A 20832-nucleotide genomic window follows, 5' to 3' on the forward strand; every position below is an offset into this window, starting at 1 on the left:
AACGTCCCGTGAACGCGCCCCGGTTATAGCGCGGAACGTCACACGAGGAGAGAATTGAAACGCGATTCCTAATAGCCTCCAACAACCAGTCCACACAGATAGATGTTTTGCTGATCTTATTAGGCGAATTCTTTGAATGTAGGACGATGAAAACGAATAGGAAACGTATAGGAAACGTTAGGAAACGTATCGGAATCGTTAGGAAACGTATCGGAATCGTTAGGAAACGTATCGGAATCGGTTTCTGCATAAAGCATGACATTAACACACTGCGCTTTAAATGCAGAAATATAGCACAAATCTTACCAACTGTTGTGGTAACCGGAGAGTAAATAGCACGGGTATTCAACTCGCATCAATTACTGGTACACACCTAAACATACAATAACATATGTCACCACACTGCGCCTTTATGACGTCACACACAGTTCTTACCAAGCTATGTTTGGCGACAGTACAGAATAAGTCACGCTTCACGTGAAGATAAAACAGAAATACTGCGTAAACAAAATGCAACTTAAGCATCTTGTCTAAACCCAACTACACGTACAGTACAACTATTACAAAGCGAATGACATATTAAGTCATTGCGGTTAAGTTCACATTCATTACCATAATTCACATTTTAGAGTCATTAAACACATATGTACAAAGTGACTCACCAATAATCGTCAACACGACAATAAATAGCCTTTTCTAATTCAACCGACGCAGCACCGTGCTCCACGGAAGTCAGCAACGAAAAGAACTAAACCACGTTGCGTTATCACACAAAACTGGCAGTCCATTGTTACGTCACACAACGCAATAGATTACAACACAAGTTGTACTGAGGAAATGCGGGAATCTATAGAAATCTGCAATTACTGGCAAATAAGATGTAACATACCCCCCCACAATGTACGAATCCAAGGAGTACATTTACAACACAACACACAAACATCGGCAGTAATTGCGAACACAAAAAATAAACAACTAATCACGCATCGCGGCATAGCAAGCACAATTTTGCAATTGGGCGTCTGAGTGCTCCAGTGTGAGTCTTGACGATCACCTGACGCACTACTCCCTTCCGATCAGGAAGCACATCGGTCACGCGTCCCAGAAGCCATTTGCTCCTAGGCTGATTATCATCCGCTACAAGCACAATGTCGCCGACCGTGAAATTAGAATGTCCATTTGCCCACTTCGATCTGGGCATTAGCGTCGGCAGGTACTCGCGCGACCATCGCCGCCAAAATTGGTCGGCCAAGTATTGTACTTGGCGCCAACGGTTACGATGGAAACAGTCCTTCCCCGTAAACAGTCCAGGGGGCATATTCGGCGCTGCACGTTGCAGCAGTAGGTGATTTGGTGTAAGGGGCTCCTCATCCTTCGAATCGAACGTCACCGGAACCAAGGGACGAGAGTTCAGGATGGCCTCGACCTCCACCATCAGCGTCATCAGTTTCTCATCGGACAATGTCTGCTCCGAAAGCAGAGCGTTGAGAATTTTGCGCACAGAGCGTATCATTCGCTCCCAAACCCCACCCATGTGGCTGGCAGTGGGAGGATTGAAGCTCCACGCAATATCACGTTGTTGCAGATATTTGTAGATCTGCTTTTGATTCCACCTGTTCAGCTCTTCGCGCAGGATGCGCTCAGCTCCAACGAAGTTTGTGCCGTTGTCGCTGTAGATCTGGTCTGGCCGTCCTCGACGACCGATAAAACGTCGGAGAGCTCCAATAAAGGAGTCCGTAGACAGTGAATGCGCAATCTCAATGTGCGCGGCCCTGGTGGAAAAACAAGTAAAGATGCACCCGTACCTCTTTACCTCACTTCGTCCTTGCTTCACAAGGAAAGGTCCAAAGTAGTCGACACCGACCACCGAGAACGGCGGCTTATTGGCCTGCAGTCTCGCAGCAGGAAGGTCTGCCATCATCTGTTTGCCCAGGGGGCCATTTCTTCGGCGACAGGAAACACACTGTCCAAGAACACGCCGAACTGCTACCCCTCCTTTGATGATCCAGTAGCGTTGCCTGAGAGACGACCACGTGTGTCCCATTCCAGAATGGCCAACCTCGTCATGCTGTTGCATAATCACCAGGTCGGTAAACCGATGGTCGTATGGAAGAATCATAGGATGTTTAACATCGAACTCGACACACGCACGCTCGATCCTTCCACCAACTCTCATAACTCCATCGACTAGAATTGGGTTGAGCTTTCCAAGAGCCCTCTTTTTCTTTGGTAAACGAACGTCTTCTCCTTTGGCCTTTGACATCGCAGCGATAACGTCCGGGAAACTTCGTCTCTGTACATACTTTACAATCTCAAGCTCGGCAGCCTTGAGTTCAACAACGGTCAGTTGCCCAGTAGGTACTTTATACTTGGCAGGAAACCTCCTTGACATCAACATCGATTTGAATCTGAGCAACCAGCTTACAGCCCTTTTCAGCCGATTGAGTGATGAGTATCTCGCAATGAGTCGATCCGTAGCGGACTCGCTGGTGACCAGACAAACGGTTTGAGTTTCTTTCTTTATCAAAAGAAATTCGATTGGCAATGACGACAAGTCTGGGCATGAAGGCCATGTATCTTCTTGTTCCCAAAGAAACTGGGGTCCAGTAAGCCATCGGCTGGACCTAAGGAATTTATTCACACTGAGTCCACGAGACGCCTCGTCCGCTGGATTTACCTTGGTGCTGACGTGTCTCCATTGACTAGGCCGGGAAACATCCTCGATTTTGGCCAAGCGATTTGCAACGAACACTGGGAAGCGCTTATTGCAGTTGCGAATACTTTGAAGAACCGCAGTCGAATCCGTCCAGAACACGGATTGGCATTCGTCCAGTTGCAGCTCCTTTCTCACAAGTCGATCCAACTTGGCTGCAACAACGGCCGCCGTCAGCTCCAGGCGGGGAATCGAACATGTCTTCAGGGGGGCAACGCGTGCCTTGCCTATTAAAAACGAGCAGTGAATGCGTCCTTGCTCGTCTACCAGCCTCAGATAGGTCACCGCGCCGTAAGCTGTGGATGACGCATCTGCAAAATGGTGCAATTCCGTTTTTCGCACCTTACCAAAATCGTGGGGCTTCACGCATCTAGGCAGAACGACGCCTCCTAACCGCGGTAGTTGCTGCAACCATTTTGCCCACGATTCGGAGTCTTCATCGGAAAGAACGTCATCCCATCCCAGCTGCTTTCTGCAGAGATCTCTTTGCATCGTCTTGGCCACCACGATCACGGGCGCTGCAAAGCCAAGAGGATCGTATAAGGAACTTACCACCGACAGGATTGACCTTCTGGTGTAGGCTGTAGGCTGCTTTACATCGACATTGAAACCGAACTCGTCCGACGAAACGTTCCATCGAACACCAAGTACCCTCTCGCAGGAGGAACCATCCACGTCCAGCTCCTTCACCGATTTAGCCCGTTCCTCTTCATCAATAGACGCGAGAACTCGCTCGCTGTTGCTAAGCCACTTGGTTAGCCGAAATCCCTTCTTCTTGAGAAGTGCACAGATACCTTTGACCAACTGAACTGCTTCTGCTTCAGTCGACACGGATTTTAAACAGTCGTCAACGTAGAAATTCTTTTCTACCGTCTCGACGACTTCCTTTGGAAATTCGCTTCGCAAATCATCAGCGGCTTGTTTAAGACAAAAACTCGCACAGGAAGGGGAAGAAGTTGCTCCAAACAAATGAACAAGCATCCTGTGTGCGGTGGGCTTCTTCGACACATCGCCATCGGGCCACCACAAGAACCGAAGTGCATCACAATCTGTCAGCTTCACACGGATCTGATGAAACATGGCCTCCACGTCGGCCACAAGAGCTACCCTTTCCATCCGAAACCTTGATAGAACTCCTACTAAGGAATTGGTCAGATCCGGACCCTGGAGTAAAGCATCATTCAACGACTGGTCGCGGTATTTGGCAGCACAGTCAAAAACTACCCGCACCTTTCCGGGCTTGTGTGGATTTGTGACAGGGTGATGCGGCAGGTACCATACTACCTCTGCAGACTGTTCCTCATTTGGAACTTCTTCGGCATAGCCTTTAGCTATGTAACCCTGTACCGTCTTTGTATACGCATCACGTAGCACGGCGTCGCGTCTCAGGCGACGTTCTAAAGAACCCAAACGGTTTAGCGCCATGTCCTGGTTGCACCGAAGCGGTTGTGCGTTCGGGCGCCATGGCAACGGCAACTCATAATGACCTTGCTTGAATTGCACACTAGTTTTCATTTTATCCAATACGTAACGGTCTTCACGCGACATAGGCATCGCGTCGGCGTTGGTATCTTGAAAGTCGGTCTTCCACATTCGCTCTAACTTCTCGTGCAGCGAATCATTGGCAACTTGAGTAAAGTTGACGGAAAACAAATCAGTTGACTTGTTAGAGACAGGTCCTGCCAATGCCCATCCAAGTGGAACCCTGAATGCAATAGGTTGCTTCGATTTTCCCTTCCGTACCTCTTGCACGAGAAAGGCCTCTGGAACGTCTAGCCCGATGAGCAACAAAGCTTCACTGCAATCTACCTGTGGGAATGACAGGTCTCTAATATGTGGCAGTGCATCCAATTCCGCGTTTCTCGGAAACTTGTTGGCGGTGATAGGCAAACAATCAACAGCGAAAACCTCAGGAAGTTCCACTGTTGTAGAGCCATCGAGCGAAGCAACAGATAAATTCACTCTTTCGCCCTCGCGCTTGCGACTGTTCCCGTTGATCGTTTTAAGCGTCACGTTGCTAGGTTCACCTTGCAGCCCAAGCTTATCTGTCAGTTTCTTGTCGCACAAGGTAATGCCCGAGCCAGTATCTAAAAGAGCGTAAGTATCAACAGTCCTACCGTTAGCACTGACTTTGACCGCAACCATCATCAAGTTGACGCTCTGTCTACCGGAGGAAGCATGACAGTTCTTTCCAATCGCCGACACAACCGAACAAACTGTCCGTTCCGGCGCAGGTCCTTTGACAGGAGACTCGTCCTCTCTCTTCTCTGGCGGATGCAATAAGGTGTGATGGGCTTCATTGCAGTTCCTCACGGTACACGCTTTGGGGCTGTTGCACTTAGTGGCAAAGTGCCCAAATCTGAAACAATTATCACAGAGTCTACGGCGCCGGGTGACGCGCAGACGATCGCGGTAAGGTAGGGATTTAAATTCCTCGCACTTAGCAAGCACGTGGTTTCTCGAACAGCACTGGCACAACGGGGTAGTGGGAAAATGGGAAGGTCCGGCACGAACCTTCGGCCTAGATTCTTGTTCGCTTACAACGACATGACTGGAAGCCTTTACATGACTACTTTTACCTTTCGCCTTCTTAGCTTCGTTGCGATGCTCATCGAGCATGCGGCTGAACAGTGAATTTGCAATCCGATCCTCCGTTTCCACAAAGTCCACAAGATGCTCAAACAAAGGTTCACGGCCAGTATCTCTGAGAATTTTCTCAACACGCCGTTTCCAAGCCTCTTGCATCTTGAACGGTAGACGATTCACAACAGCAATCAACGTGGGGTAATTATTCATCTCGGAATGCTCGTCAATGTCTGAAAGTGTAAGTAAACAATCGCGCAGCGACTGCGCAAGCTCGCTCAAACCAGCAGCATCGTTCGGTCGCAATTCTGGACCGTTGACCACACACCTTACACATGCATGAGCGATTATGTGTGACTTGCCAAAGTGGTCGTACAGTAACTGTCTCGCTTGTTGGTACCCGTTTACCTTTAGTCTAAAGCAGTGTTCAATCAGTTTACGGGCCTTGCCATCACAATGCTGCGCCAAATACGACAATTTGGCACCATCGTCGTCGACCTTGTCGTCGATACGAGAATCGAAATTGCGCACAAACTTCCAATAGTCCATTGGATTGCCATCAAAAACGAGAACCTTAGGCTTCGGTCTGTTTATGTGCTTTACAAGTGATGCAATCTCATTGTCATGCACGCCAGTTGGCTTGACTGAATCGTATGTACAAATATTATTTACAATTGGGTTTGCTGCGGTAAAGGAACCTCTTTCGTCAAACGAAGATTTAATTTTAGGCGCATATTGGGATGGGGACTTCGAAGGAGCAACATAGTCAACCACATACCGCTGGTCAGGAGGGCTTCGCTGCGACGTGACAGGCGGTGACGTGAACAATACGCGACGTTGATCCCCGAGCGGCTCCTCCGGGGGAGGCGTGGTCGATTTACCAGAACCTTCCTTCACCGTCACGTACTCCGTGTTTCCTGACATCTCGTCCCAAACTTTCTCTTCAACCTCTGCGGCTTGGAGCTGGTGCTGCAGTTCCAGCATTTCCATTTTGTCCCTTTGACGCTGTTCTTCTTCAGCACGACGAATTTCTTCTTCGGCGCGACGTCTGTCTTCTTCTGCGCGTCGCATGTTCTCTTCTGCGCGTAGTATATCGGTTTGCCGTTTCATTACTTCGTGCTGTCTGGCTAGCTCCTGCTTCTGCGCTGTCTGTTGAATAGCAAGACGCGCAAGCTGCGTAGTAACTTTAACTCTAGTTCTACTGTTAGTGGAAGAACTAGATCGCCTACTTCGTCCGCAGAAGGAGTCGTTGTCCCTTGGACTCTTATCACCACTTCCACCCGGACTAGCTATGTTAACAGGTAAAGCAATGCTAGATGGAGAATTTACCTCACGAATCCAGTGAGAAACTCGGTCATCAAATTCGGCCTTGTTTTTCCTCACGCTAGCTAGTTCGGCGGCAAGATCGGGATGCGCCTCGTAGACAGCAACAGCATCCACAAAAAGGTGTTCAAGCGCAACCAAGATCGTCTCGAGCACCTGTTTGTTGCGGTGGTCCTTCATCAGACACTCGGCGGCTAGATATTGATCATCTAGACGTCGACGACAGTCAGCGATCGCTTCAGGAGTTGTAACGTTTGATTGGCTCATCTTCGACCGCTTAAATATTTAACAAACGGTTAAACTGATCTTCAACACACAGTTGAAGCTTATTTCAAGAAGCAGTTGAAACTTGATTTCAACTGTATTGTTCTGTTCAACGAACAGTTGAAACTTGATTTCAACTGCAGAGTTGTGTTCAACAACAGTTGAAACTTTCTTGCAGGAAGCAGTTGAAACTTGATTTCAACTGCAGATTGTCTTCAACAGCCAGTTGAAACTTTCATGTAACGTCCCGTGAACGCGCCCCGGTTATAGCGCGGAACGTCACACGAGGAGAGAATTGAAACGCGATTCCTAATAGCCTCCAACAACCAGTCCACACAGATAGATGTTTTGCTGATCTTATTAGGCGAATTCTTTGAATGTAGGACGATGAAAACGAATAGGAAACGTATAGGAAACGTTAGGAAACGTATCGGAATCGTTAGGAAACGTATCGGAATCGTTAGGAAACGTATCGGAATCGGTTTCTGCATAAAGCATGACATTAACACACTGCGCTTTAAATGCAGAAATATAGCACAAATCTTACCAACTGTTGTGGTAACCGGAGAGTAAATAGCACGGGTATTCAACTCGCATCAATTACTGGTACACACCTAAACATACAATAACATATGTCACCACACTGCGCCTTTATGACGTCACACACAGTTCTTACCAAGCTATGTTTGGCGACAGTACAGAATAAGTCACGCTTCACGTGAAGATAAAACAGAAATACTGCGTAAACAAATGCAACTTAAGCATCTTGTCTAAACCCAACTACACGTACAGTACAACTATTACAAAGCGAATGACATATTAAGTCATTGCGGTTAAGTTCACATTCATTACCATAATTCACATTTTAGAGTCATTAAACACATATGTACAAAGTGACTCACCAATAATCGTCAACACGACAATAAATAGCCTTTTCTAATTCAACCGACGCAGCACCGTGCTCCACGGAAGTCAGCAACGAAAAGAACTAAACCACGTTGCGTTATCACACAAAACTGGCAGTCCATTGTTACGTCACACAACGCAATAGATTACAACACAAGTTGTACTGAGGAAATGCGGGAATCTATAGAAATCTGCAATTACTGGCAAATAAGATGTAACACAAGTATTCGTAAAGTATTCGAATACAGGACGCCTGTATTCGACCCCATGTCTGACATTGTTACGGCATTTCCGATTGCTTGAAAGATTTTTAGAGACTTTGTCATTTTTTTTGATAAACTTATGTTGCATGTTGTTAAACTTATAGGTAGCATATTGTTAAACTTATGTTGCTCATTATTAAACCTATGTTGCTTATGGTTAAAACCATATTGAACATTACTATACTAATGTTACCCATGGTGTGACATACACAGCTTTACATAATTATAAAACACGAGTTGCACGTAGATTAGGTTTTTATTGGACAAGATATTTATTAGATTTATTGCTAAATAGACGAACAGTTTTTCAATTGGCTGCATAAATAAGCTAGTTATCTGACCAGAGCCAAGACAGGAAAAAAAACGCTAAATATATTTTGTGCATTGTTGTTTCTGCTTTCTGCAGGTGAAAGTGCTTGTTATTGTCAAATATTTTACCCAAGTCATTTTCAAGATGGATGGTACCAAATCATTGTATGATAGTCTGCAAAGTTACCACTAATCTATAAAAAGTGCTTCATTTGTCAACTCTGTTTTCCAACAAATTAAGAGCTAAATTTCCAGGACTTGACGAACCATTTATAGCAGCTCTCTCCCTTGATATTGTTGAATTGAGAGGTAATACATTTACACATAACAAAGTATATTGCAGTTGCATCCAAGTCTTTAAACGTTTTTTGACAAAACTAGAATATATTGTCAGGCCACACCCTAAATAAGCTTTTTTGACAATTTGACATTATTATAACATTTAAACTTTTTGTTTGGCAGATCACTTCATGCAATGTTGTCAGCCTAGGTGCACACATCAAAGCTAGAAATCATTGGAACTTGTTGGTAATTCAGAACCAGAGCAAGGACTTTACATATGCATAATGTTTAACTTCAATTAGAAAACACAAGCTGTAGCATGAATTAATTTGTACAACTCAAACCAACCACATATTTGAGGAGCAGTGTCAAAATTCCAGTAATATAAATGATATATCTGGAACCCTAGAATTTGCCAATTCATAAACCTTTTTTATTGCTTGCAAAAAGATCACACCTATTACTTTAAACAATCAAAAGGGACAAGCATCTAAAAATTACCAAAAACAGAACCATGAAACACAGAATTCAACAAGATCCACACAGCTGTGGTATTTTTGTCTTTAAAGGTAAAAACAGTGTAAATGCAAAAAAAACACAGTGAAGTGGTAAAATGTTCATTAAACAAAGTAATTATGGTGTTCCAGATTGCTGAATGTTTGTTTAAAGCCGCAAAGTTGAGTTCCAGCATGGCAATGGAAGTGTACTTTCCAAGCACAAGACGAGCCCTGCAAAAAGCAAGAAGATATTTTCACAAAACATTTCTAATAAATTAAGTCTTTTAAAAGCTGTTTCATTGCCATTATTATTTGCTAAAGCTAATCTTAGTATATTCTATATACACCACTACCTTGGCAGTAATGTTTGTGATTAATCTTAGTGTATTATAAGAAATACATATGTAAGATGAAAAAACTGTACATTATTGCCATCACCACCACTACTTACAGGCGATACAAGTACAATATAATTATCTTGGATGTTAAAACTGTTGTAATACAGCTATTATTATTAGTCCCCAACATGTTATCTATGCGTTTCTGCATGTACATCTGGGGTGGGGTAGTGAGTAGATAAGTTTGGTTAAATATGTTAGTCCAGCATCGCAAAAAAATTAGCTAATTATGGGTCCCCTTCCCTGAAGGGGACACATATTGTTTTTGTCTGTATTTTTTTCCGTCTAACGCGGATTTGTTCCCACGTTTTGGTCAAGAAAGAATGGTTCAAACTTTTTTAAATTTACACACATTACAGATATTGGTCTAAAGATGGTCCATGTAAATTTTGACCCCATTTGATCCCTTGGTTCACCCACAGTCCCCCAAAACGTGAAATTTTTAACGCGAATTTGTTCCCACGTTTTGATCAAGAAAGAATAGTTGAAACTTTTTCAAATTTACACACATTATAGATATTGGTCTAAAGATGGTCCATGTGAATTCTGACCCCGTTTGATCCCTCTGTTTACCAATAGCCCCCCAAAACGTGAAATTTTTAACGCGGATTTGTTACCACGTTTTGGTCAAGAAAGAATGGTTCAAACTTTTTCAAATTTACACTCATTACAGATATTGGTCTAAAGATGGTCCATGTGAATTTTGATCCCTCGGTTCACCCACAGCGCCCCAAAACATGAAATTTTTAAAACGGCTATACTTGCTAAAGCAGATGATTCTGGAGCTTCATACTTTTTTGATTGGTACATTGCAGCGTATTTTAAGTATTTTTTAACTTAAAGTTGTATATATCCATTTTCACCCCTTTACCCCCAAATATTTGTTTGTTTGTTCACATGTTAATGAGGTCAGAAATACAAGACTTAACCTGCTGAAATTTTAAACAGCTGTGGATAGGGTGCTCCTTGTTGGCTGTTAAAAATTTCAGTGCAATCAGCTCAGTAATTACTGTTACAGCCCCAAATATGTTTTTACATGCTGTCTTTTGTCAAATTTGCGCTCGCTCAGTGCACAGCTGACACAATGGGAGTGATTGACGATAGTGGCGCATAGAAAAAAAGCCTCTGCTTCACACATGAACGCAGTCGTCACTTGACCATTTTCTCACTGGTTGCAATTAAGATGTTACGATGTTAATGATATTGTGCTGTAAACGTTAATGTAGGTCAACTTATTCGTGTTTCGAAACGCAGAGCGACAACGCAGCACGATTTGTTATACCTGTGTAACGTGAATTCTCAAACTGAAAGCGTTAATAAAAGTGTTTCAGAACAGGTTTTGGACATAAAAAGGCCAGCTAAGCAATCGTATTGTTGGTATGTATAAAGGCGCCAGGGAACGCTATGTGCGGATTAAAAATCATAATTCAACAAACAAAGGGCTGTGACTGTTACAAAACAAAAGTTTATAAATATGTCTTTAATACGTCAAATGTCATCTGTGCAATTCAAATTCTTACCTAGCATATGCATGCGCCATTCATCCTGTTACGAACTCAAAATATATGTGTGTGTGGCACTGGCGCCCACTTATGGGGAGGCGGGGAGGCGCCGCCTCCCCAGGTTTTTGCGTCGCTTACTATGTCATAAACAAGTTTTGCGTTAACTTAAAAAAATGATGCGCATACGGTTTTGTTCTAACTGAAACTACTGCTCCGTCAACGACTGTCTAATACTCTAGTTCAGGGGTTCTTAACCTGGGGTGTACGCACCCCCAAGGGGTGCGAGAACTGTTCCTAGGGGGTGCGGGGATGCTGAATCATTAAGGTTGGTTAGGTCTATTCTATTTAAGCAATTACAGAAGGGGGAGCGAAAATTGGTTAGTGATTTGCAAGGGGGTGCGAAAATTGGTTGGTGATTTGAAAGGGGTGCAGCAAGGAAAAAAGGTTAAGAACCACTGCTCTAGTTGGAACAGAAAGGCCTTTCTGAAGAAAAAAGAAACGCTTTTTGTTACGTCACAAACGTACGTACTTCAAGCGATATATGCAATGGGCCATTGGGTAAAACCATACAAGCAGGGCTGCCACTCCTTGGGATTTTTCCCAAGATCTTGGGATTTCAGTGCCGAGCTTGGGATCTTGGGAAAAACATTTTAAACCTTGGGATTTTTTGAAATTATCAGTTTAATACGTATAAGATTCAATTATTACTAATGTTGCAAACAAAAATGATCCGTTTGCAAAAATCATTTTTTGATTTAACGTTTTACATAACAGTGCTTTATCAATTTTCTGTTCGAAGATGTGTAAGTTGATTGAAATTTCCTGTCAAAACCAGTGAGTCAGGCCAGTACTACAGGCTTTTCGATGTATCATGTACCAGTTAAAAAATGTAGACCAAAAATATTTTTTCTTTTGTTTTTTTCTTGTATGTCTTAACGTCTTTTGAGAGGTACGTGATGGCTGGGACGTGGTGTACCTTATGTTGCCTGCGCCAGCTAGGATTTCAACTGTTCTTTTGCCATTTTTTGGTTATCTTGGGATTTTTGGACAAACCTTAGGATTTTTTGTGAGGGAAGCTTGGGATATCTTAAAATTCTCAGTGGCAGCCCGGCATGCAAGTAGTGTTTACTATAAATTAGTCATCAACATCGACACAAATTCAACAGAACACCGTTGAAAGCAGAGGTTAACAAGTTTACTTCACGGCGAGCTGTATAATAAGAAAATGACATTCGATGGCCACATAGCTTGCAAGTCCTAACGCAGCCCCGTTCGATAACTATGGTCTACAAAGCGCCTTTACAACACCATCAGAAACTACAATATTATCTAGAGTCAGATAGCGCTACTGTCGAAAAATGAAATTATTTGGTATAAATTATCTCCTCGACTGGCATTACTCAATTGACAAATAAAGGCAATTGTTTGCGCAAAATGACGAAAGCATTTTTGCCTATAGTCTTATCTGTGATGTAACAAACTGCCTCTAGTCTCGATCATTGTTATGCGTCCTGTGAAGTGTAAAACTAGGTAAACTTAATTCCACATGTTGTTGTGGGAATACTTTCGCAGCAAATCAATGTTCAACGTTTAACTCGTTTTTTTCCAAGATATATATCAATAAAAAATATCTTCGCAAGCCGTACTTTGGTGACTCCTGATTTATGATATTAAACTAAACTTAAAAGCTAAAAATGCGTTACATACAACTCATTGCTATAATAGACAACACGTTTTAAACGTACCAATCGACCTAGAAACATAAACGATTTATGTGAACGATTCATATGGCTCATTTACACGCGTTTTCGCGTTGTGGCATAAAAATAAAGGTACTATAGTTCAGCTGAAATTAGCTGCTTATGTATGTTAAAACAGAAACACGCGGCAAAGAGTGTAATTTGCGACATTAGGTGACGGCCGGGGGGAAATATTTCTGACTTTACCAAGTTAAAAAATTCTGCCTCCCCGCCGATTTTGGCAAGTGGGCGCCTATGGTGTGTGGGGACCCATTGGTTTTTGCTAGCAAAAACAATTATGTTATAACAGGCCACAAAAGTATTGGTACCATACTGAATGTATCCATCAAATATATATCCCTTACAATTATAATGAATGGTGCCTAAATATGGCACAGTTTCTGTAAAATGGAATATATAGGAATACCACTATTCCAATTTAACAATGATTGTGCCCTATTTTTACTGTTACCAAATCGCATATACGCATGTGTGGGGACCCATTAGATTATGCTTGCAGAAACAATTATGGTATAAAGTGCCGGGAAAAAGATAGGGACCCAATGAAATGTAGGTGCCAAATATATATCCATTATAAATATAGTAAATGCATACTAGGGTTGGCCCGATACTAATATTTTGAACCGATACCGATACCCGATATTTTACCCCAAAAGTACTGCGATCCGATACCGATACTTTGCAAACAAGCAAAAACATTTTCAAACTGATGTATTTGTAATGTGTTTTCCCATCACAGTTAATTTAACAACACACTCAGTCTAATAAATCACTTAAGGCCGTAAAATGCCCAGGTCTGGTAAAGACTCTTTGGCAAATCAGCTGGCGAGCTAACGACGACGGTGGTGCATTGGAGGCATAACTAACGATTGGTGCACTTGTTGTTACGCATCTGATCACGTGATTACGTTTATGCTACGCGCTTTGCAACGTCTTACCGGTGTCTATTGTTTGTAACGTCTTACCGGCGTTAATGTTTTACGACTTAGACAACAAAAAACATTTAACGATCATGGCTTTAGGCAGAGAATGGGATTGTCTGTTAATATCCCCAAAACAGTGAAGGAATCCCAAAACAAATGACGTTTGGGTCATTTCTTAACGCCAACTTTTGTATTGCAAAATCGCAGGTAGTTTAATTGGGATTTAAAAGTTCACCTAACGGCATAGAAAATAATTTGTCACTGATGACACTAGGAATGTCTAAATACACTTGGCCATACAAATTAAACACTCGCCGTTTCGAAACTTATGCTTACAAACGTCTACAATGAACTTTGTGCGTTTTGACGCTCGCTCGCAATTAACGCGGGCCTAAAAAACGTGTTGCGGCATTAAGTCGCTGTAGCGATTTAGGTCATCTTATTTCATTAAATCCAAAACGAACGCGTTTTTTAGTTGCAGTCCCATAAATATTTTATGACAGCCGATGGTTGTTGTTTTTTGCCTCCTTTCATTTTCAATTTTACACATGATAAAGTCTCAAAAAAAGCATCGGTACTTGTACCGATACGGCTAAAATATCGGACGAGTACCGATACTGCTCGAAGCATCGGGTATCGGCGCCGATACAGTACTATCGGGCCATCCCTAGTGCATACCACTGTTTTTCAGATTGGATGTGACAGATGCTGGAGGTGGTATCGTACAAATTGCATTGGGATCCCAGAAAGTTTTGATTCTTCCATATGCCTAATTCCGTATGACCATGTTCTGTGTGTATTTAAAAGCTTTTTCTGTTGTTCACTTCCATTTCTCATTCTGTTAAATAAACAAAATTGCATTATCAATTTAGTTGTTGCACATAGTTTAGGGTTACCATATCTGCAAAAGCAAAATTCCGAACGGTTTTAATAAATATCTTAGGGGACAAAGTTCCACATGATCCCATCCTCTTAACTGAGTATTGTTAGCTTTCAACACACCTTTAATTCATGCTGGAGGTAGCATCATGCATCAGAAACAGAACAGACAACAGTTAAAATGTAAACTTTTGAGTCCCTCGGGAAACGAATGGTACTGCAGGTTAGGCCACAAGACCATAATACTCCAGACATTAAAGGCGTTTGTGGAAAATATTTCTAGGACACTTGATTTTACGCCAAAATTCCGGCTGTAACGTCTACTTCGGTGCTCCTGGTGGGCACAGACGTCCACTCTGGTACTTCTAATTAGGATCAAAAACGCGCCTGCCAAATCCCAACTACAGGCTTCTTCCAGCTAACACTCCACACAAGGTTGTAACAGTTTATTTGAAACAAAGCCCTTGATGGCTTCAATTAGCAGGATGCAGTTACTTCTAGACTGGCGGACGGTTTTCTAAAGCAAATATAATGACATGAATTTAACAGAAAAACGCCGGTTTTACAATACAACACTCTTACCGAAACGTTTTGACCAGGACTTTAAAGTTTAAACAGTTATTGTCGACGATCAAATCAAGTCAAACTGTAAATAACAGAGTACACTTTAGACCAGGCACATTGTCACAACAAAGGTTTAACAATACAAAACAATGGTTATTGGCATAATGTTGACCAAGATAAACAAGCAAATAAAACAACACTTACCAAAACAGCTTATTGGTCACGAATTACTGGCAGACTTTATGTGCGCAGCAACACGAAACAAGTTACTTCAGATTTTACAGATATTTTACTTAATTTTCCTGAAAAACAAACGACAGCAGTTTCCTAGACACGAGAAACGAACTACTGACGTTTCCAGCAAACTTGTCGAACACGAGGCGCGAAACTATCCACATGATAGCGCTATTTACACTGAAATTTACAATATGGGGAAACGGTAGACAAAACAGTAATTTGCGATGTAACACCGGCTGTCTGGTAACCCTTACATAGTTCAACATGAAGTCTAAAGCAAGAATGCTAAAAAACTTATCTACTATAATAAATCTGTTGAGCAGTAGTAGGGATAGTTTTATTTTGTGTGTTTAATTGCCATGTTGAACACAAAATGTAAAACTTTTTTTCCCCTGACAATCAACCCCAAGCCAAAACTTACAGAAAACAGCAGCAAAAGTATTATTACCAAGTGTGGAGCTATAATTCTTGATCAAACTTAGCAATAATCCGTATATCCAGTGATGTGCAACATGTTTTCTGCCTGTATCAGCACGTTAAACATGTTAACAAACCCAAAACTTGATTAAATGTTACAGGAAACAGCAGCAAAAGTATTTTTACCAAGTGTGAAGCTGTAATTCAAAAATAAACATAGCGATAATCCGTATATCCAGTGATGCACAACATGTTTACCACCTTCACTGGCATGTTGAACATGTTGTTAAACGCAAAACTTGACTAAATATTACAGAAAACAGTAGTAAAAGTATTTTTACCAAGCGTGTAGCTGTAATTCTTGATTAAACTTAGCAATAATCCGTATATGCAGTGATGTTCAACATGTTCACCGGCATGTTGAGGTTCGCAACATAGCATGTATTGAGGTTCTCAACATGGATGTGCAGAATGTGCACCGGGTGGCGTGTTTGCGCCACGACCTCTGTTGCAATCAGAAGGACGGATTTTTGCGGACTTTCGTTACGTCACGTAGGCCGTTGCGTAGTGGTTTACTTTGCGTATTTTCGATGTTGTAAAGTCGTCACTGCTTTTTCAAGTCAATATAATGTTTTATTTTGAAAATATGGCGAAAATGGAAGCATTCAGTACAAAAGTGCAGGTAATGACCAGTATATAATGTATTGCAATAAACTAGACTGATTATACTTTTCTCTTTGTAAAATTACTGATATTATGCACAGCAGCACACAGGCTACTTTCAGCGCGGATAAAGCAAGCAGAAAGATAGAAGTTTTCATGTTTACTAAAATGCAATGCTTGCATGTAATGGCAACAATGGGGGCTGGTCTTTTATATTTAAAGCTACTTTTAAAAGGCTGTATGGCTAAAGAGACCTATAATCACCATCACTTACCATATTTTATATGACATAAATATCTGAAATCAACATACTGCTTAAACTTCCAAAATGTTTACAGTAATCAGCAGTATAACTATAATCTTACACTGCAAAAAAAATTAGCTAGCTATGAAATCAAAAAATAAACAAGGCTGAATTCAAGTCAAAAATGGTTTGGAATGGCCCATTTTAAAAATCTTTTTAAACATGGCTTCTATCAATCCAGTATCGGCTTGTAATGAGCCATGTTTCTACTTTCACACTGAAAGTTTGTTGGCTGAAAATTAAAAATGGTTTCGGCTCATTTCCAGTCAAAAAATAAGGGAAAAATGAGTCAGTACAGTTAAAGGTTGGTCCTTATGGCTCAATAGTGAGGCATTATTTTTTGCAGTGTACTATCAATTCTGTAACAAATGTTTCTGTAACAAAAACGAAACATATTTCCAAAATGTTTCCGAATTCGAACCACAGGGCTTTTTAAGCCAATCACAAAGGCGGGTTTTCCCGGGTCATGTGACTTTTTAACCAATCAGCGTAGTCGACTCATTGAACCAATCAGACGACAGCTTGCGTAGTAACCAGTCAATCTGCCTTGAGTTGCTATATTTGAAAGTTAAGGTTGTGCGTGGTTTTATAATTGTATTACTAAAATATAAGCATTTTAAGGGGCATTTTTAATAATTATGGGTCCCCTTCCCTGAAGGGGACACATATTGATTTTACTCGAATTGTTTTTGTTTTTTTCTTGTTTTTTCTTGTTTTTCTTCCTTTTTTTTCTTCCCGAAGTTTGTCCGACTCGTTTTTCCATCAAATGTTTGATGGATTTGGCTGAAATTTACACAGATGGTAGATATAGTTATGTAGATGTGCATCCCACTTTGTTTTTGTTGATAACCCCAGTATTTACCCCGCTAGGCCCCTAAAATGGGTATTTTTTACCCAAAGTTTGTCCGACTCGTTTTTCCATTAAATGTTTGATGGATTTGGCTGAAATTTACACAGATGGTAGACATAGTTATGTAGATGTGCATCCCACTTTGTTTTTGTTGATAACCCCAGTATTTACCCCGCTAGGCCCCTAAAATGGGTATTTTTTACCCAAAGTTTGTCCGACTCGTTTTTCCATTAAATGTTTGATGGATTTGGCTGAAATTTACACAGATGGTAGACATAGTTATGTAGATGTGCATCCCACTTTGTTTTTGTTGATAACCCCAGTATTTACCCCGATAGGCCCCTAAAATGGGTATTTTTTACCCAAAGTTTGTCCGACTCGTTTTTCCATTAAATGTTTGATGAATTTGGCTGAAATTTACACAGATGGTAGATATAGTTATGTAGATGTGCATCCCACTTTGTTTTTGTTGATAACCCCAGTATTTACCCCGCTAGGCCCCTAAAATGGGTATTTTTTACCCAAAGTTTGTCCGACTCGTTTTTCCATCAAATTAATGTTTGATGGATTTGACTGAAATTTACACAGATGGTAGACATAGTTATGTAGATGTGCATCCCACTTTGTTTTTGTTGATAACCCCAGTATTTACCCCGCTAGCCCCCCAAAATGGGTGAGTTTTTAAACAGTGTCAGAATTGGCTGAAATTTGGATTTCTTGAAAAGTATGCCGTTTATAGGTGTCGATTGTTGTGTTCAACCCTGTAGTCCTAACATTTACCCCACAAGCCCCTAAAGCAGTGGTTCTTAACCTTTTTTCCTTGCTGCACCCCTTTCAAATCACAAACCAATTTTCGCACCCCCTTTCAAATCACTAACCAATTTTCGCTCCCCCTTCTGTAATTGCTTAAATAGAATAGACCTAACCAACCTTAATGGGTCAGCATCCCCGCACCCCCTAGGAACAGTTCTCGCATCCCTTGGGGGTGCGTGCACCCCAGGTTAAGAACCCCTGCCCTAAAGTGTAAAACGTATTTGTATGTTACTGGGCACCACAAACGACCGATTTCTTTGGCGCAATAGTGTTACCATAGTATACTAACATGGTAGTCCAGCTCCTCTTTTCCTCTCGTTTCTTTTATTATCCTGCGCATTTCGGTTACGCATGAATAACACTGCACGTCGCCTGAAGTTTTGTATGAGGTACATGGTAAACAGCTAGTTTTGAAAAGCCGCTGGCGACAAATCTGTGTCTGTTTTAAAGTTTTTTAGTTATTGGGTTTATTGTTTAATGTATGTAGAGCTATTAAAACGTTTTTAGCTTTCAATTGTATGAACTCTTTAAAGTATATTTTTAAAAACTTATAGACAGGCATCTTTTTTGTAAGAATTGCTTTAAAATTGCGGCAATGAACCGAATTGGCGAGGCAAGGTTTTTCAGCATGTTACTACACTAGCCAACATGTCCTATGTCTTATCATCATGTGCGCTGATGAGACCTTACAAGTCAAAACAGTGAGCAGTATTTGCAGCTTACTTATCATCTATCTATTGGCTTATTAATCATATTGTCATCACTTTGGTTCCCCAGCAGTTGCTTAGGCATTAAAAATCAGTTTTTTTTCTGTGGTTTATACCCATTTGTGGTATTGAACAGATTTGGTGAGGAATTAATGTTCTGCCTGTTACTTCCAACAAACTGGAGGGCCATCAGATGGCTACACTAACCAATATGGCATATGTCTTTTAATCAGCTGTACTGATGAGACCTTATAGGTCGAAACAGTGTGCACTGTTTACTTCTACAGCTTCTGTTTTCAAAATCCTATAATTAGTAAATCACTTGGCTTTATACTGCACTCGGATACGATTTTCATAGTAGCCTACTGTTAGCTATAACATTATTATTAAAAAGCTAACATAAAGTAGTTTCATATTTTGTAATTTTAAAAAAGAAGCACATTTGTGCAGAAAGTACAGGCACTTTTGACAGTCATTTTGATTTATTTTTCAGAGCTCCTCTTTTAGACCTTTGGAACATTTTAGAAAAGAGCTTTTTGGCAAACGTGAACGACAAGACATGAATAAATAAATCCACGAATATTAAAACCTATTGGGTACTTTCTCTTTATCCATATCAACTTTCAGAATATCACATGTCCTATTTTGGAAACTTTCATAATGAGGATCATAGAAAACTTTTGCAATACACAAAAAAAGTCTAGCTTGTTGGTTGGCTAAAAAACTTTCTCTCATTTCAGGTACACACTTTGAGAAAGTTGAAGTAACTCTAATGAAGGATAAGTGAGACTTCCAGGCCCTTGCTCCATAAAAGAAACCAGCTGGCCCTGCGATTGCATGGTGGACAACTTGCTAACAATTTTACTTACTTTTGCAAAATTGTTTTTTGCCTTGAACAAAACATCACCTTCCAAATACTTTAAACTCCGTGTTACTTATCACAGTATTTGACTGTTTTTCTGCACCACTTTATTAGTTGTTTATGATGTCTAGAAATTGTTTTTGTACCTTGATTTTTTTTCAAATAAACTTTTTGCTTCACATCACTCTTTTGCGTGGTTTCTCATCTAATCAGTTCTTTTAGGAAAAATCTACCTCTTGTTGACAGTTTAAAATGAGTAACTTTGGAAAAAATATGGTCTTCGTTTAAGCTTGACTTTCCGTCTGTCCGGATCGAGTTCCTGGTCGGGGTCAAAGTCGTTAAACATCAGTTTATTAAAAATGCAGTCAGTTTGGAAAAGTTCCATTTTCACCAGACTTTAGTTTGATCCGTAACAAGCTTTATGCACCCTTGAATATGTTAGGTAAAACCACGCTAAAATCACTTCAACGCGGTTAAAGAAGGACTAAAAGGCAAAAAAACTCAGTAAATTCCCTCCAACAGCATAATTCCAACCAAACGTAGTAATATTACACATGGTAGATGCATACAACCGACCACACACGCACAGTTTTGTCATTTTCCTGCTCTTAAGGCACCCAACTCAATGCAAGCATCCGACAAGCGTGCAGAGTTAATCAAGCGGTAACAATAGCTGGACTACCATGTTAGTATACTATGGTGTTACAAGGGCAAGCAGTTGTATGTTGCTCGTTGGTGGGTTGCTTGGTGGTCGTTTTTGCGCCATGGCAGTTAGGGGCTTGTTAACAGCCCTATGACGTCAGAAACATTAAC

The 20832-nt window shown here is 41.2% G+C and overlaps 1 protein-coding gene and 3 long non-coding RNA genes across 7 annotated transcripts; 2 read left to right on the forward strand and 2 right to left on the reverse strand.

Moving 5' to 3' along the window:
- Positions 1 to 8002, reverse strand: LOC145227960 (uncharacterized). Of its 3 annotated transcripts, none has more exons than XR_013860013.1 (3): positions 7786 to 8002; positions 663 to 7621; positions 1 to 497 (listed from the first exon to the last, which is right to left on the reverse strand). XR_013860013.1 is itself a non-coding variant. In XM_080092920.1 (3 exons), the coding sequence occupies exon 3, from the start codon at positions 6884 to 6886 to the stop codon at positions 980 to 982; it is 5907 nt and encodes a 1968-aa protein (XP_079949046.1). In that variant the 5' UTR covers positions 6887 to 7497; positions 7560 to 7621; positions 7786 to 8002; the 3' UTR covers positions 1 to 979. The 3 variants fall into 3 exon arrangements, 2 of the variants coding, with proteins under 2 accessions (XP_079949046.1, XP_079949048.1); XM_080092920.1 differs by having other exon boundaries at positions 1 to 7497; positions 7560 to 7621; XM_080092922.1 differs by having other exon boundaries at positions 1 to 6445; positions 6626 to 7621.
- Positions 8003 to 8293: 291 nt separating this feature from the next.
- On the forward strand, positions 8294 to 10483 carry LOC145229786 (uncharacterized). The gene is made up of 3 exons (XR_013860485.1): positions 8294 to 8670; positions 8824 to 9022; positions 9291 to 10483. It is a non-coding gene; the product is annotated as an uncharacterized LOC145229786 (long non-coding RNA).
- On the reverse strand, positions 9055 to 15629 carry LOC145229785 (uncharacterized). The gene is made up of 5 exons (XR_013860484.1): positions 15371 to 15629; positions 15185 to 15248; positions 14726 to 15119; positions 14402 to 14561; positions 9055 to 9371 (listed from the first exon to the last, which is right to left on the reverse strand). It is a non-coding gene; the product is annotated as an uncharacterized LOC145229785 (long non-coding RNA).
- Positions 15630 to 18721: 3092 nt separating this feature from the next.
- On the forward strand, positions 18722 to 20203 carry LOC145230421 (uncharacterized). Of its 2 annotated transcripts, XR_013860648.1 has the most exons (3): positions 18722 to 19151; positions 19651 to 19753; positions 19898 to 20203. It is a non-coding gene; the product is annotated as an uncharacterized LOC145230421 (long non-coding RNA). The 2 variants fall into 2 exon arrangements; XR_013860647.1 differs by having other exon boundaries at positions 18722 to 19753.
- Positions 20204 to 20832: the final 629 nt, after the last annotated feature.

This window comes from Phallusia mammillata, chromosome 5 (assembly GCF_965637545.1).
Source record: "Phallusia mammillata chromosome 5, kaPhaMamm4.hap1.1, whole genome shotgun sequence".
NCBI classification, from domain to species: domain Eukaryota; kingdom Metazoa; phylum Chordata; class Ascidiacea; order Phlebobranchia; family Ascidiidae; genus Phallusia; species Phallusia mammillata.